General features: G+C 34.5%; 1 protein-coding gene across 3 annotated transcripts in view; it reads right to left on the reverse strand.

Annotated features, from left to right (window-relative positions):
* Positions 1-16,338, reverse strand: part of MTMR9 (myotubularin related protein 9) — a 53,391-nt gene that overhangs the window by 26,463 nt on the left and 10,590 nt on the right. For all 3 annotated transcript variants that reach the window (XM_057504840.1, XM_036889005.2, XM_036889006.2), the window contains 3 exons: positions 15,722-15,847; positions 1,861-2,034; positions 232-449 (listed from right to left, as the gene is read on the reverse strand). In XM_057504840.1, the coding sequence (XP_057360823.1) occupies positions 232-449; positions 1,861-2,034; positions 15,722-15,847 (518 nt within the window). The remainder of the gene's footprint in view (positions 1-231; positions 450-1,860; positions 2,035-15,721; positions 15,848-16,338) is intronic.

The raw sequence follows: 16,338 nt of genomic DNA on the forward strand, positions 1-16,338 counted from the left end.
AAATTCCAGAACTGACTTAGAGAAAACATGCTGTTTAAAACTCCCCTGTGGACATCCAAGACAAGTTTTCTGCTTATCTTATAAAACACAAAGACAGGATATCCAGCCAATTTTTGACTCTATGGCAATATGTAGGTTCATTTGAAAACTTGTGATTTCTGATTAGCTAAAGGCTTATCCATTCTAATTAGCTTCAAATAAGAGTCCATTTCTGACTCCAAAATCCTTTACCTCTCAATGGACTTATGAATCCGCCTCCACTGGGGATAATGGGCTTCTTGTTCAAAGCCGCCTGCTTTGGCTCTGGCTTGCTGGGCTATGTTGAGAGATCGGGTGTCAATGATATAACCCCGCTTTCCTGCCCTCAGGGTAGCATTTATCAGCTTTTCGTCTTCTTTGCATCTCCTCCCATTTGTGCCAGTAAGAGGCTGACCACTTCGCATAATCACCTGGAAGCACAATGCAGCTTAAAATTTAATAGTAGAAACTTCTTTAAAAGTTTCTGAAGACAGAAATCAGTTAGCTAGATTAAGAGTTATCTCAAAAACAATTGTGTGATGCTTTGGAGATAGATTTTACCCTAAAATAAAGAAATATTTCTATATATTGACAATAGTTGATATATTTTTTTAAAAGCTTTGCACTTTTACACTTTTCTTCCTAAAATCTCAAAATACTTTCATGTAATAAATTATCATTCCTAAAGAGATCAAATACTAGAATTTATTGGTCAGTGAATTGATACCCAGTGGGCCTGGCCCTACAATGAAATTAGAAACAATTGCTTACACACCAGTAAACATAAACTTAGGGTTGGCAGGTTTTATCAAAAAATTGTAACGAGAAAGGCACCAATGCCTTCTTGTTTGGGGCATTATTTTCAGTACCTTGAAAGCTGCTTGTTATTACTTATTCTCTAATGGCTTTCTTCCATCTTTTCACAATTCCAGAATTTAGCCACTTGTCCCCAAAGACTACCAAACATATATGTCTAAAGGTTTGATTTTGAAACTCTTTTTTCAAGTCAACATCTATTAGCCTGATCTCTTTCTTGGTGAATGGTTTAGTTATTTCATCTTCACCCAGTAAGATACACCATTATCTTTACTATCTTGAAATTTGACGTGATCAAGAAAGGTCGCCCAGAGGATGACAATGGCTAACTTTCAGACTGCACTTACCATGTAGATGGACACACAGTATGTTTAATTGTAAATACCCATGTTTTACTTATTACCAGGGGAAAAAGGAAAATGGAGAATGGCTGTAACTTATCCACTCATTTACTATCTGATTTCAAAAAGAGAAGCAGAGTTCCCTGGCAGAGAGAAGAGGAGAGAAACAGCTTTAGAAAGTACTTAGGAGACACATTCACAGTGAGCCCTTTTGCCCTGTGCAATTACTGACTCCTGGGCTACTTAAGCTGTGCCTAATGACCCGTGTTACTCTTCTTCTTTTTGAAAATAAAAGCATCTACTCAATTTACCTTACAAAGGGAAATTTAGTGAGAATAATTAAAACATAGTAGCTACCATTATTTTGGTCAGAGAAATTTATTCCTTTAGCTAACAATGTTATTTTAAGTATCAAATGAACATTAGTTTCCTTTGTACTGAGTCCTGAAGATAAACCTACCTGGGCTTTTCCAAGGTTGAGCAAGCATCATGTGAAGAATTCAAAGGCATATACTGGTCACAGAAAAAAATCTCTACTCCTGATTCCCTAAAGTTTAAATGAAGGAAGTCTTAGCAGGGGAGACTAATCACTTCAGTGAACAAGTACACAGAAAAGGGGAACAATTCTAAGAAAAAAACCCTCAAACCAAGGCTTCCAATAGATCTAGCAATTCTGTACACTTACCATTCCATTTTTTTTATGATAATAGCTGAGCACTGGGAAGCGACCCCCGTGTCGGAAGGCAGCTACCTTCCGAAGAGCTTCGTCATCAACAGATTTGGGCACCACGACAATCGGCGGGTAAGAGGGACAGACAGTAAATTCCTTATTGACATAGCTTAACCTCCATTCACCAGTCTGAAAAACACAAAATACTTCAAAGCTAAGCAAGTATTCCAATGTCACAAAATAATCTGAAAAATTTTAAAGGACCTTAGAGATCAACTTTCTAATAACGAAGAAGCCATCTCTCAGGTATTTAAAATAAAGATACCTAACCTAGCCCCATACTTAAATACTTCCAGAGAAAAGGAGCTCCATTCTTCAGGTACCTCCAATGGTAGGTGTCCCTAGCTCCTAGAAAGTTCTTCTTCATATTGAGCAAAATTTGTTACTCTACAACTTCCTCTATTGAGTTTTACCATGACTTCAATACAAGTTCCCTATTTCACATGATATCCTATCAAATAATGATAATAAATGAAAGATAACTGCTTCTCCTTTAGTCTTGTATTCTCCAAGTTAAATATATAAAAGTATATCCATGATTATCAAGGACAACAGCACTTCATCCATCCTTTCCTGGGAACCATTCATTTTGTTAATGGTACTCTTTGAGTATAACAACAGGAACATTAATTCTCCAGATTAACACTTAAATAGAACAGAGCAGAACAGAGCCACTACCTATATGAAATCCCTTGTTCCCTTCTGCTACTTAAAAAAGGAGATCAATGTAGAAAGATTGTAACATCTTTCTCAAAATAGTAATAACTTAATATTAAGAAAGGTTATACTTAGAGGAGTCAATGAAATAGTTTCTAACCCGATACCCTAAGGACTAAAAAAAAAAGTATACAATATAAAACTATCAAATGACAACTTATTTCAAACATTAAAAATGAAAACTACTTGAAGATTGCAAGAAGCTCTTTATAGTAAAAAAATTAAATAAAATTATGTACATAATAATTTTGTATGTTCCTGTAAATCAGAGCTGGCCTGACACATTAGCCACGGGTTGCAGTACCAGGAGGATAAAACTCATGTTAGATGTACTGTAGGACAAGAGTACTTTTTTAAAACCCTTTTATAAGACTCAATATTATAGTTTTTAACTGAACTTTTTCATTTTTCAAAGTTATTCATGCTACTACCAATTTTAAAAAGAGAGTTCCTGAAAGTTTCATTATTTTTTAAAAAAGGAAGTTACCTCTTTCCTGCTACCCATCTCCTAATTCCTTTGCCCCAGGATCAACCATGTTCAACTTTTAGCCTTTTTTTTTTTTTTTGTGGTGCTTACCTACAAATAGATAAACAACATGATTATACTATTACTTCTTGATTTTTTCACTATTAGGTATTATTTATTGATTTCCCATTTCTGTAGAATGATATTCTCCATTGGCCTGCAGCCATGTTTGTCATTAAGTTTCCATACATTAGGGCTCTCTACTCTCTTCCACTGGTCTACTGGTACTATAGGCTTTATGTTAGTAGGCTAAGTCTCCTCCCTCCTTGTATTTTTCAAGGGTAACTTGGCTTCTGTTGGTCCTTTGCTCTTACGAGTAACTTTTATCAAATTTCATGTAAAAATCTACTGGAGTTTTAATAAGATTGCACTGACTAAGCCAGACGGACAAAGACAAGTACCAAATGATTTCACTCATGTGTGGAGTATAAGAACAAAGGAAAACTGAAGAACAAAACAGCAGCAGAATCACAGAACTCAAGAATGGACTAACAGTTACCAAAGGGAAAGGGACTGGGGAGGATGGGAGGGGAGGATGGGAGGGAAGGGAGGGATAATGGTGAGGAAAAAGAAAGAGGGCATTACGATTAGCATGTATAGTGCGTGGGGGGCACGGGGAGGGCTGTGCAACACAGAGAAGACAAGTAGTGATTTTACAGCATCTTACTACGCAGATGGACAGTGACTGTGAAGGGGTATGTTGGGGGGACTTGGTGAAGGGGGAGCCTAGTAAACATAATGTTCTTCATGTAATTGTAGATTAATGATACCAAAATAAAAAAAATAAAAAAATAAAAAAAGATTGCACTGACTTTATAGATTGATTTGGAGGTAATTCTATCTTTAAAATATTCAGTCTTCCTGTCCATGAGCATAGTGTCTCTCCACTTTTTCAAGCTTTCTTCATTTTTTCAATAAAGTTTTGCATTTTTGTTGTTTTCAAAAATTGTGACTGGTGTAGAGAAAAGTCTACAATCTCAAGATTCTTTCAATTTCCTATGTAGACAAGCATATAATCAACAAGTAATAACAATTTTGCTTCTTTCATTTAAATCCTTTTATCTTTAATTTTTCTTGTCTTACTGAGCTAGCTAGAAGTAGTGGTGGTGGGCATCCTGTCTCACTCTTGAACTTACAGAGAATTATACTAAAAGATTTGCTTTTTCTATGTTTTTGTTTTTGGTGCTACCCTTTATCAGATTAAATAAATTCCCTTCAAATCCAATTCTGCTAAGAGCTTGTATCATGAATAGATTTTTAATTTTATCAAATTGTTTTCTAATTTTGTTATACATGTATGTAATTTTTCTTTTCTAATTTTGTGATATTCTCTTTGTCTTATTGATCAATAGCTAGACACCTACACATATAAGTAAAGATTTCTTTTTGATTATCCTGCATGGTGTTTGTGGGATGCCTTAATCTAAGAGCTCATGATTTTCACTGACTCTGGAGAATTCTCAATCATTATCTATTTTAATATTCACTTTCTTCCATTTTCTCTATTATCTTATTCTTGAACTCCTATTTAATAAATAGTGGATCTTCTCCCTTTATCACCCATGCTTGTATCTTAACTTCTCTGTAATTTTGCCCATCTTCTTTGTTACTCTGTTCTGTATTCTGAGTAAATACTCAGATCTATATTCCAGATCACTAATTCTCTCTTCAGTTATTTCTAATTAGCTATTAACCTTTACATTAAATTCTTTTGTCTTTTTCATCAACTTCACTGAGATTTTTATCATTTATATGAAAAATAAACTAGATCCATTTAGATCTAGTGCGTGATTTCATGACTCTTGACAGTTGTATACACCCGTGAAACTACTACCACAATCAAGATAAGAGACATTTTAATAATCTCCCACCCAAATCCCTAGTGTATTTTTGAGTCCTTATCTCCCCTGTCACACCCAACTCTAGGAAATCACTAATCTGCTTTCAGTCACTTTTGGTGTCAGATTAAGAAATCTTTGCCTAATCCAAGGTCATAAAGATTTTCTCCTGTGTTTACTTCAAGAAGTTTTATAGCTTTAGCTCATATATTTTAGCCTAAAAATACACTTTGAGTTAATTTTTTGTGGATAGTGTGAAGTAAGGTCTAGATTTACCATTTTTTATATGTGGATATCCAATTGTTCCAATGCCATTAGTTTAAAAAGTTGTCATTTTCCTATTGAATTGCCTAGGCACCTTTAACAAAAGTTAATTGACCACAAATGGAAGAGTTTATTCTGTTACCTCTATTCTGTTCCACTGATCTGTGTGTCCACCCCTATGCCAATACCACACAATTTTGATTACTGTAGCTTTATAGTAAGTTTTGAAATCAAGTCATGTAAATCCTTTAACTTTTTTTTCAAGATTGTTTTGGCTATTATAGTAACAACATTTCCATATAAATCTTAGGATAATCTTGTCAATTTCTATAAAAACATCTATTGGAATCTTGATAGGAATTGCATTGAATTTATAAATTGATTTGGAGGGAACTGCCATCTTAATGAGAGGTTAGACAACTGCAGTCCCTGAGCCAAATCTACCCCAATATCTGTTTTTATAAATGAAGTTTTATTGAAACATAGCACCATCCATTCACTGATATAGTATCTACTGCTATTTTCATGCTACACCGGCAGAACGGAGTATTCGTAACACATACTGCATGACCCACAAAGCCTAAATACTTACTATCTGGTGTTATACACAAAAAGGTCCACTACTAATCTTAACTATACTGTCTCCCACCCCGTGAACACAGTATATCTCTCTATTTGTTTAGATAGCCTTTAATGTCTCTCAGCGAAGTATTTTGTTCTTCAGTATACATATCCTGCACTTCTTTTGTTAAATTTATTCCTGGGTATTTTACTCATTTTCAGAGTGCATGATGCCAATACAATTTGTTTTTGTATACTTTTATCAAGCAACATTGTTAACGTGCTTATAAGTTCCAATTATGTTATTGATTTCTGCTTATTTTTATTATTTCATTTTTTTTCAAGTTATGTTGCTTTCTTTTCTAGGTTAAGTTGGAACTTAAGCTGCTGATTTTAGACCTTTTTTAAATATAAGCATTTTAAAGCTATTTCTCTACACACAGTTTCAGCTATATTCCACAAATATTGATATATTGCATTTTCATTAAGATTCATTTCAAAATATTTCTAATTTCCTTTATGATTTCATTTTTGTTCATAGGTTATTTACAAGTATTTTGTTTAATTTAGAAATACTTTAGATATTCCTAAATACTTTAATGTTATTGATTTCTAATTGAATTCCTTGCAGACAGAGATTATACTCTGGATGGTTTCAATCCTTTTAAGTTTATTGAGACTTACTTAATAACCCAGCATATGGTCTCTCTTGGGGAACATACCAAGTGCTGTTGAATACCGTTAACTCTGCAGAAGTTGGGAGTGGCATTCTATAAATATCCATATTGTCAGATCCTCTATGCCTTGTTTTATTGTTGTGCAGTTGTTTAGTTTAGTTGTCCAAAAAAGTTGCAAAGAGAGTTTTTCCCAAAATTTTTACTGTAGTATGGTTAACATATATCATGTTAGTTGCAGGTATAACATAGTGATTTGACAATTATATACATTACAAAATGCTCACCATGGTAAGTATACTTATCATCTGTCACCATACAAAGTTATTACAATTTTAGTTAATAAAAACCCTGACTATAATTCTCTATGATGTACTTTTCATGCCTGTGACTTATTTTATAACTGGAAGTTTGTACTTCTTTATTCTCCTCACCTATTTCACCCATCACCCCCATTTCTTCCTCTCTGGCAACCACTGGTTTGTTTTCACATTTGAGTTTCAGTTTTGTTTGCTCATGGGTTTTATTTTTTGGATTTCACATATAAGTGAAATATAGTATTTGTCTTTTCTTATCTGAATTATTTCACTTAGCATAATACTCTCTAGGTCCACCCATGTATCACGAATGGCAAGATTTCATCCTTCTAATGGCTGAGTAGTATTCCACTGTGTATATACATACTACATCTTCCTTATCCATTCATCTACCGATGGACACTTAGGTTGCTTCCATATGTTGGCTATTGTAAATAATGCTGCAGTAAACATAGGGGTGCATATATTTTTGCAAGTTAGTGATGCCATATATCTTCTCAACGTAGTAAATATCCTGAAGTAGAATTACTGGGTCATATGGTATTTCTATTTTTAACTTTTTGAGGAACTTCTACACTGCTTTCCACTATGACTACATAAGTTTACATTCCCACCAACACTATACAAGGGTTCCCTTTTCTCCATATCCTTGCCAACACTTGTTACTTATCTTTCTGATACCAGTCATTCTAACTGGAGTGAGGCGGCATCTTATTGTGCTTTTCATTTGCACTTCCCCAATAGTTAGCGATGTTGAGCAGCAGATGTATCTGCTGACTATTGTATGTCCTCTTTGGAAAAATGTCTAATCAGATCCTCTGTCCATCTTTAAATTTTGTGTGCTAGGCAGTTATGTGAATTCTTTATATATTTTGGGTAACCCCTTATTGGTTATATCATTTGCAAAAGCCTTCTTCCATCTAGTAAGTTGCCTTTTTGTTTTGTTGATGGGTGCCTTTGCTGTGCAGAAGCTTTTAGTTTGATGTAATACCACTTGTTTATTTTTGCCTTTGTTTCCCTTGCCTTGGGAGACATAGTCAAGAGAAAAATTGCTACACCTGATGTCCAAAAATTTAATGCTTATGTTTTCTTTTAGGAATTTTATGGTTTCAGGCCTTACATTTAGGGCTGTAATCCATTTCAAGTTTTATTTTTGTGTATGGTATAAGAAAGCAGTCCAGTTTTATTCTTTTGCATGTAGATGCCCAGTTTTCCCCAATACCCATTTATTGAGACTGTCTTTTCCACCTTTTATGTTCTTGTCTCCTTTGTCACAAATTAATTGATCATACAAGTGTGGGTTTATTTCTGGACTCTCTTTTGTTCCATTGAGCTATGTGTCTATTTTTGTGTCAGTACCATACTGTTTTGATTATTTAGTAGTAGTATTATACTATCATTTGAAATCAGGGAGCATGATACCTCCCCTCCAGTTTTGTTATTCTTTCTCAAGATTGCTCTGGCTATTCAGGGTCTCTGTGGTTCCATATAAATTTTAGGATTACTTGCTCTGGTTCTATGAACAATGACTTTGGTATTTTGATAGGGGTTGCACTGAATCTGTAGATTGATTTGAGTAGCATGGATATTTAAACAATATTAATTCTTCTAGTTCAGTAAATACACTATATCTACTTGTATTATCTTTAATTTCTTTCATCAATGTCTCACAGTACTCAGAGTACAGGTCTTTCACCTCTGGTTAAATTTACTCCTAGGTATTTTATTCCTTTTGATGCAGTAAATGGGTTTTCTTACTTTTTCTTTCTGCTAGTTCATTATTAGTGTAGAGAAATATAACACATTTCTGTATTTTGATTTTGTACCCTGCAGCTTTACTCAATTCATGTATTTGAGTACTCAATTCATGTTTTACTAATTCATGTTTATTCAATTCATGTTTTACTAATTCAGTACATGGGTACTCAATTCATGTTTTTAATACTTTTTTGTGAACTCTTTAAGGTTTCCTACATATAGTATCATATCATCTGCAAATAGTGACAATTTTACTTCTTCCTTACTGATCTGGATGCCTTTCATTTCTTTTTCTTGTCTAAGTGCTGTGGCTAGGACTTCCAGCACTCTCTTGAATAAAAGTGGTGAGAGTGGATATCCTTGCATTGTCCCTGATCTTAGAGGAAAAGCTTTCAGCTTTTTACCACTGTGTGTGATGCTAGCTGTGGGCTTGTCACATACAGACCTTATTATGTTGAGGTATGTTCCATTTATACCCACTTTGTTGAGAGTTTTTATCATGAATGAATGATTTTTCTCAAAAGCTTTTTCTGCATCTATTGATGATCATATGGGTTTTATCCTTCTTTTGTTAATGTGGTGTATCACACTGATTGATTTGCAAATATTGACCATGCTTGCATCCCTAGTATAAAGCCTGATTAGTTGTGGTGATTGATCTTTTTAATGTATTTTTAAATATGTTTTGCTAGTATTTTGTTGAGGAATTTTGCATCTATGTGCATCAAGGATACTGGTTTGTAATTTTCTTTTTTTTGGGTGTGGTGTCTTTGGTTTTGGTATCAGGTTAATGCTGGCCTCACAGAATGAATTTGGAAGCATTCCTTCCCCTTCTTTTTTTTTTCTTTTTGAATAATTAAAAAAGGATAGCTATGAACTTTTTTAAATGTTTGGTAAAATTTACATGTGATGCCATGTGGTCCTATAATTTTCTTTGTTGGGAATCTTTAATTACAGAATCAATTTCATTACTAGTCATCATTCTGTTGAGATTTTCTATTTCTTCCTGGGTCAGTCTTGAAAGACTGTATGTTTCTAGGAATTTATCCACTTCTAGGTTGCCCAATTTTTGGCATATAAATCTTAATTGTAGTTTCTTACACTCCTTTGTATTTCTCTGGTGTTGGCTACAACATCTCTTTCATTTCTGATTTCATTTGGGTCCTCTTTTTTTTTCTTGATTAGTCTGGCTTAAGGTTTATCCATTCTTCTTTTCAAATAACCAGCTCTTGGTTTCATTGATCTTTTCTATTATTGTTTTAGTCTCTATTTCATTTATTTCTGCTTTGATCATTAATATTTCCTTCCTTCTACTAACTTTTGGCTTTGTTCTTTTTCTCGTTCCCTTAGGTGTAAGGCTACATTGTTGATTTCATATTTTTCTTGTTTTTTGAGGTAGGCCTATATCATTATAAACTTTCCTCTTAGGCTTTCTTTTGCTATGTTCTAAAGATTTTGAATCACTGTGTTTCTATTTTCATTTATGTCCAGGTATTTATTTCCTCTTTGATTTCTTTGTTGACCCATTGATTGTTCAGTAGCTGAAAGGACAGTTTTAACAATGTCCTACCATGACTGCAGAATTACTTATTTCTTCCTTCATTTCCATCAACTTTTGCTACTATGTATATGTGTATATGTGTGTGTGTGTTACATATATATGTTACATCTTTCCAACAAAATTCATTATTACAGAATGACCCTCTTTACTTGATATTTCTGTATCTTGATGTCCTCCCTTTTTAAAAATCTGGAATTACTACAGTCACTTCTGCTTTTTTTATGCTTACTGTTTTCATGGCATATTTTCCCCATTCATTTATTTTTGACCTATCTGTGTTTTTATATTCAGAATGCATTTCTGTACATAGCTTACATATAGCTCTTGCTTATTTTTCCTTATAATTTATTCTGACAATCTCCACCTTTCAATTGGAGTCTTTAGCTCATCAATTATTATTTTACTGACATAAAATTATTGACATGACTGGATTTTAGTCTTGCATTTATTTTATTATTACTTTTTCTTTCCTACCTAATTGCATCTTAGTATATGTATTAACTTTTTAATTGCACTTCTTCACATTAAAAAAAATTCATATTTATAAAAAGTTCTCAATCAGAGAATGACTGTATTCCAAGGGAACATCTGTCAATATCTAGAGACAACTGTAAGTGGGAGGAGAAGATGGCTACTGGCATCTAATGGTGCCATGGATGCTGCCAAACATGCTACAGTGCACAGGACAGCTTCTCACAACAAAGAATTATCCAGCCCAAATATCAATAGTACCAAGGTTGAAAAACCCTGCTCTAGAGATTATAATATATATCTTTAACTCAAATATTAGCCCATATTATATAAAAAGTAAAAACCCTGAAACTGCATAGATCTACTTATCCATTCAGTCACCCCACACTCAGTCACCTTTAATACCATAGTTTCCATACACAATATGTCTTACACACTATAAATACCACAAAGGCAATGCTATAGTTTTTGCTTTAAATAATCATGCATATTTTTAAGACACTAAAAAGGAAAAGGAATAGCCTTAATTTACCTATTCACCATTCCCACTGTTCTTCAGTCATTCGGAATGCTCACCTCTCCCTCTGGCATTGTTTCCCTGCGGTCTGAAGAACTAACTTCCTCTAACATTTCTTACAGTGCTCATCTCTTGGCAACAACTTCTTAGTTTCCTTTTATCTGAAAATGTTTTTTTCTCACCTTTGTTCTTGAAAGATCTTTTCACTAGATATAAAATTCAAGGTTGGCAGATTTTGTTCCTTTCAGGACTTTAAACACTTTTTTCTTCTGGTTGCCATGATTTGATAAATAGTTCACAGTCACCTGAATTGCCATCTCTATGTACGTCACGTGTTGTTTTTATCTGGCAGCTTTCAAGATCTTTTAATCAATGCTCTTTGATAGTTTGAATATGATGTATCTAGGCACAGTTTTCTTTTTATTTATCCTGTTTGGCGCTTACTGAGCTTTTTTGAATTTATACCATTCACCAAATTTGGTAAGTTTTTGAGCATTAGGGATTTAAATTTTTTTCTGCCTTATTTTCTGTATTTTCTCCTGGATCTCCAATTACACATATGCTAGACATTTTGATATAGTCTCACAAGTCCCTGAAGCTCTATTTATTTTTCTGTAGTTTCATCCCTCTCTCTTTTTCCTACTGAAAAGTTTCTATTTTTCTAATTTCAAGTTCAGTGATTCTGTCTTTTGTCATTAATTTTCTGCTATTTAGTCCAACTAGTAAACTTTTATTTCAGATAAAAATTTTTTAAAGTTCTGAGTTCCACTTTATTCTTTTTAATATTTCTATTTCTCTGTTGAGATTTCCTGTCTTTGATTTTAAGCATATTTTCCTTTATTGAAAATCAACAACTACTTTAAAGTCCTTGTATGATAATTTGAACATCTGAGTTACCTTGTGATTGGTATTTGTCAATTGTCTTTTCTCTTGAAAATGGGTCACAATATCCTGGGTCAATTTTGGATTGTATCCTGGATACTGTGAATGTTATACTGTGGAAACTGATTCTATTATACTCCTTTCAAGATAGTTAACACTTTTGTTTCGGCAGGCAATTAACTTGGTTAGACTTAAACTGCGAACTCTAATACCCGAAGGGCACAGTAGCTCAGATCTTAGTTCGACTGCTCTCAGTCTTCCTCATACAACCATGGTTTTTAAAAGAGCCATATATACATATATATGTATACAGATATATATACGTACACACACACACACACACACACATTCTGTATATGGAACCAACCAAGCTTCCCCTTCTCTGGCCCTGGTTCCTCCCTTTCCCTCTCCGTGGTTCCTCTCCCCAGAGAGAAGGCCGCCTTCTGGATGGGGTGTTAGGTGTTCCACACCATCAATGGCACAACTGTGCTGAACAAATCCCCCAAGACAGGAAACACTCTGCTATTCACTATTTCTGTTTCGACCCCCTCCACAATACGCTTTCTGTTCACTTACTAGAACTTTCAGGTAGTAGTTTTGTATTTTATTCATAGTTTGTCATTGACATCTGCAGGAGGGCTTGTCAAACAGGAAGTACTCAACAATCACCAGAAGCAGAATCTTATCATCTTTTTGGCATATAATTTCTGAAGTGGCAGACTGGATAAGTATAGATATACTGCATATTTGCATTTCAGCAAAGTACCTGAAATAATCTTTCAGGGTATTCTAGAATAAAAGAATGCTAGAAGTGGCAGGAACTCTAGAGATCATCTCATCCAACACATCTTGTAGACATAGAAACTGAATCCCAGAAAGTCAAGCACCAATAATATATCTGGGAAGCAATACACAAGATATTTTAATACCTAGTCTTAGTACTCTGTCCTCTCAATACCATACATTTCTTTGGACATAACAGAGAAGTAGGGACAGGCTAATATAGTTTTTCAGATTATCAAAAGTCTTACTCAAGGAATATTAAGTAATGTCTATCTGGTTGGGAATTGCTAAAGGTATACAGAAGGCCTTATTGTCTCCTGTCCTGTCCTGTATAAATGCACATTCCTACAATCACTCACTCACCAAGTATTTACTGCTTGCATATTATATGCTAGAATACGTAGGGAGCAAGAATGACATGGTTCCTGCCATTGCACAGTTTACATTCTAGCAGCTTACATTCTAGCCCAGGAGAGAAACAATCAACAAACATTAATTAAGAAGCTCTCCACACTGTTGACCTCCTCCTACTTAAAACTCACTCTTTCCTGGGCTTTTTCCTCCACCTTCCCCTTCAATAATTCAATCCTTGGCCCTGTTCTCACATCAGATGTTTTTCCTAGGCAATCTCAGTTTCTCCCCATGGTTTCCACAACATATATAACTGATTACTCTCAATTTTTTTTTTCATTTTTAACACAGATCTCTCAAGTAAACTCCTAAAGTATCTCTTGTGTATATTCAATGTAGGTATACATTCTTCTACCATACTGGGCCCTCAAATTTGCCATCCCCGAAACTGAAGTCAGCTGTTTCCCTATCAAATGCAATCTGTCTTTCCCATCTTGTGGGTATCAATCTAGATGCCACTGCCTGTTTTACTTCTCACATCCAGTAGGTGACTCACCAACTCCTTTTAATTCTACTTTCTGAAAGTTTCTGCACTACAGTCCCTTTACTATTGATCCAACTGTCTTCTTTATATTATTACTGTAGTCTCTTAAGCAGTTTCTCAGTCTTTGCCATCAGAATTGATTTTCTGTAACACAAATCTAATAATGTCATTTCCTCTGTTCCTCTTGGATACATTTGCCAGCACTTATTTTATTGTACTTGGTTACTTAGATAATTATTAGACTTTGAACAAATAGAAAGAAGGGACTATGCTTTGCTTATCTTAAATTTCTATAATCTACCAATAGTAAGTTAATAGCTCAAGTCAGGGCATTAAAGATGTTCTTATTAAATTGTGGATTACAAACTTTGTAGGAAAATAACAGAACTTCAGATATACAAATTGCCTAAATAATTAGCTAAACCAAAAAGGAAATTTTGTGTTGAATCTTAAGTAAAATGAATAAATGAATGAATGAATGAATGAATAAATAAATAAATAAATAAATAACAAAAACATAGGGAGGATTCCTTAATAATACATGTGAAATAGGAATTTTAGTTTATTTCACTACCAATTTAATTCTTTAAAAAGCGAATGCAACTTTAGGTTGCCTTAGAGTCTCAGTAATAGTTCCAATCTACAATAAATGCTGTGGGCACCACATTTTAAGAGAACCAATGACAAACTGAAAGCCCTGCTGGGGAAAGCAACCAGAATAGTGTGGGGCCCAAGGCCAGTGTTATTAGAAAAGATTGAAGTAAGTATTGCTAAATATTGATCTACAGAAAAGAAAGCTTAATGGGGACATAAAAGTCCTTAATTCATGGCAGAGGAATAAGATAACCTGAATAACACAAAGTAACAGCAGAAACATTGGGTCTAAATACAGGGAGACAGAGTTCAGCTCAGTATCAGAGCTGCCCCCAAATGGGACATTCCTGTGTGATTCTGCAAATTCTCTTGCACTCACTAGATATTTCAGGCAGAGGCCGGACAATCACATCATGCATATAGTTAGCACAGGGGATTTCTGCACAGAGAAGACTGAACTGAATGTTGCCTTACAGAATGTAGACTTAGGTTGGTTCGCTTATGACATGTAACTCCAAGATAAATGATGGGTAGGTCATTTGCACAGACAGTTTGGGTAACTAAACAAATCATCCAGGCATGTCCCTTCCTGATCACATTCTGACTGCCAATTTTTACCTAGGAAATAATTAAAGATTTCTCTAATGCAGCTGTTAGGTGGTAGTTAATTGATACAAGAAAAAAGCATCATGCATTTGAATATGTTTACTATGCAGTTTCTTGTATGATAAAGATACTGAATATAAGTGTAAATGCAGATACTTACTCATGAGCTACATAAAAATGCTCCATACATAAGAATGTAAAATTCCCATTTCTTTCTCGCTTTGCTGCTGCACATCTTTGCTTTACATTGCACCCTGGTCCCTACTTCTTGATCCCCTCAGGACTCATGTACAGAGGTATGATGGAAGAAGTAAAAAGTAAAATGGTGAAGAGTGAGAAAGAAAACCTGGTTCTGGTAACCCGGTCCTAATAACCAAAATTATAAAAACACACGAAAGTTATCCCAAAGCAACAAACGTTTCTCTAGTACCGTCTTAGGTACACGGTGGGTTCAACAGCCTTTTTTGGGATGGTTCAGAACTGAATTACTACAATAAAGCTGTTTCTATGGAGACATTTTTAAAACACTCAAAAATTAACTCAAAACCTTAGGACTATCTTTACTAAGATGTTAATGTTTTAGCAAAGTCATTCTCAAAATTTTAAAAAGTAACATTTAGAATACAGTTAATCCACTAAAAGAAAAATCACTTAAGCTGCAGCGATCACGGAGACAAGTCCTGCAAACCTCTGAACGGTGGAAGCCCCAGCACTAATGGCTAATAGATACATTTAGGCGCGGATCAATCAACTGCGCCTCATCACGTGTCAGAAGGAAGCGATCATTTTCACAAATAAACCAAGATGTTGGGTTATTTCTCATTACCCACAGTTCTCTCAAAAGTTACTCACAGCTGAAGAGCAGAGTTCAAACTCTTGCTCAGGAAGGAAAGAATGCCAGCCATCTTCTATGACTTCAAACATGGGCCGGTAAAAGAAAGGGTACATCAGAGTGATGGAGTCCAGGGTAGACAGAGCCTAGGAGGTTAAAAGGAAATAAAGAAAGAAAAAAATGAATATACCACAATATGAAACACTTTCTAACTGCCAAACTGGTATTAAATAAAAATGGCCTAAAGATGATGGGCACCCAATTTATTTCCCTAGATATACTTATCACTAGATGCAATTATAGCTTACTGAAGCTAATTTCCATGCTTCCAGCATCTGACAAGATATCTGACACATAATATACACTCAATTAGCATTTGCTGAATAAGTAAAAGAACAAAAAATGTGCATTCCTATTCTAGGAGAAAAATGAAGTAACTCCTTCATATCACTAGGCTAATAAAAAGGTCCAAATATTTCTGGGGATCAGAAAACAAACAGGTTTCCATTAGTAAGTAAGGCCTTGGCTCAAAATCCAGTTATGAACTATATAAGCATATCTAAATTACTTAAAATCAGCATCTGTTAGTAACTGTAAAAAAGGGTAATATAGGATAGTGGCCATAGTCAGACTGAAA

This window comes from Manis pentadactyla, chromosome 1 (genome assembly GCF_030020395.1).
Source record: "Manis pentadactyla isolate mManPen7 chromosome 1, mManPen7.hap1, whole genome shotgun sequence".
Taxonomy (NCBI): domain Eukaryota; kingdom Metazoa; phylum Chordata; class Mammalia; order Pholidota; family Manidae; genus Manis; species Manis pentadactyla.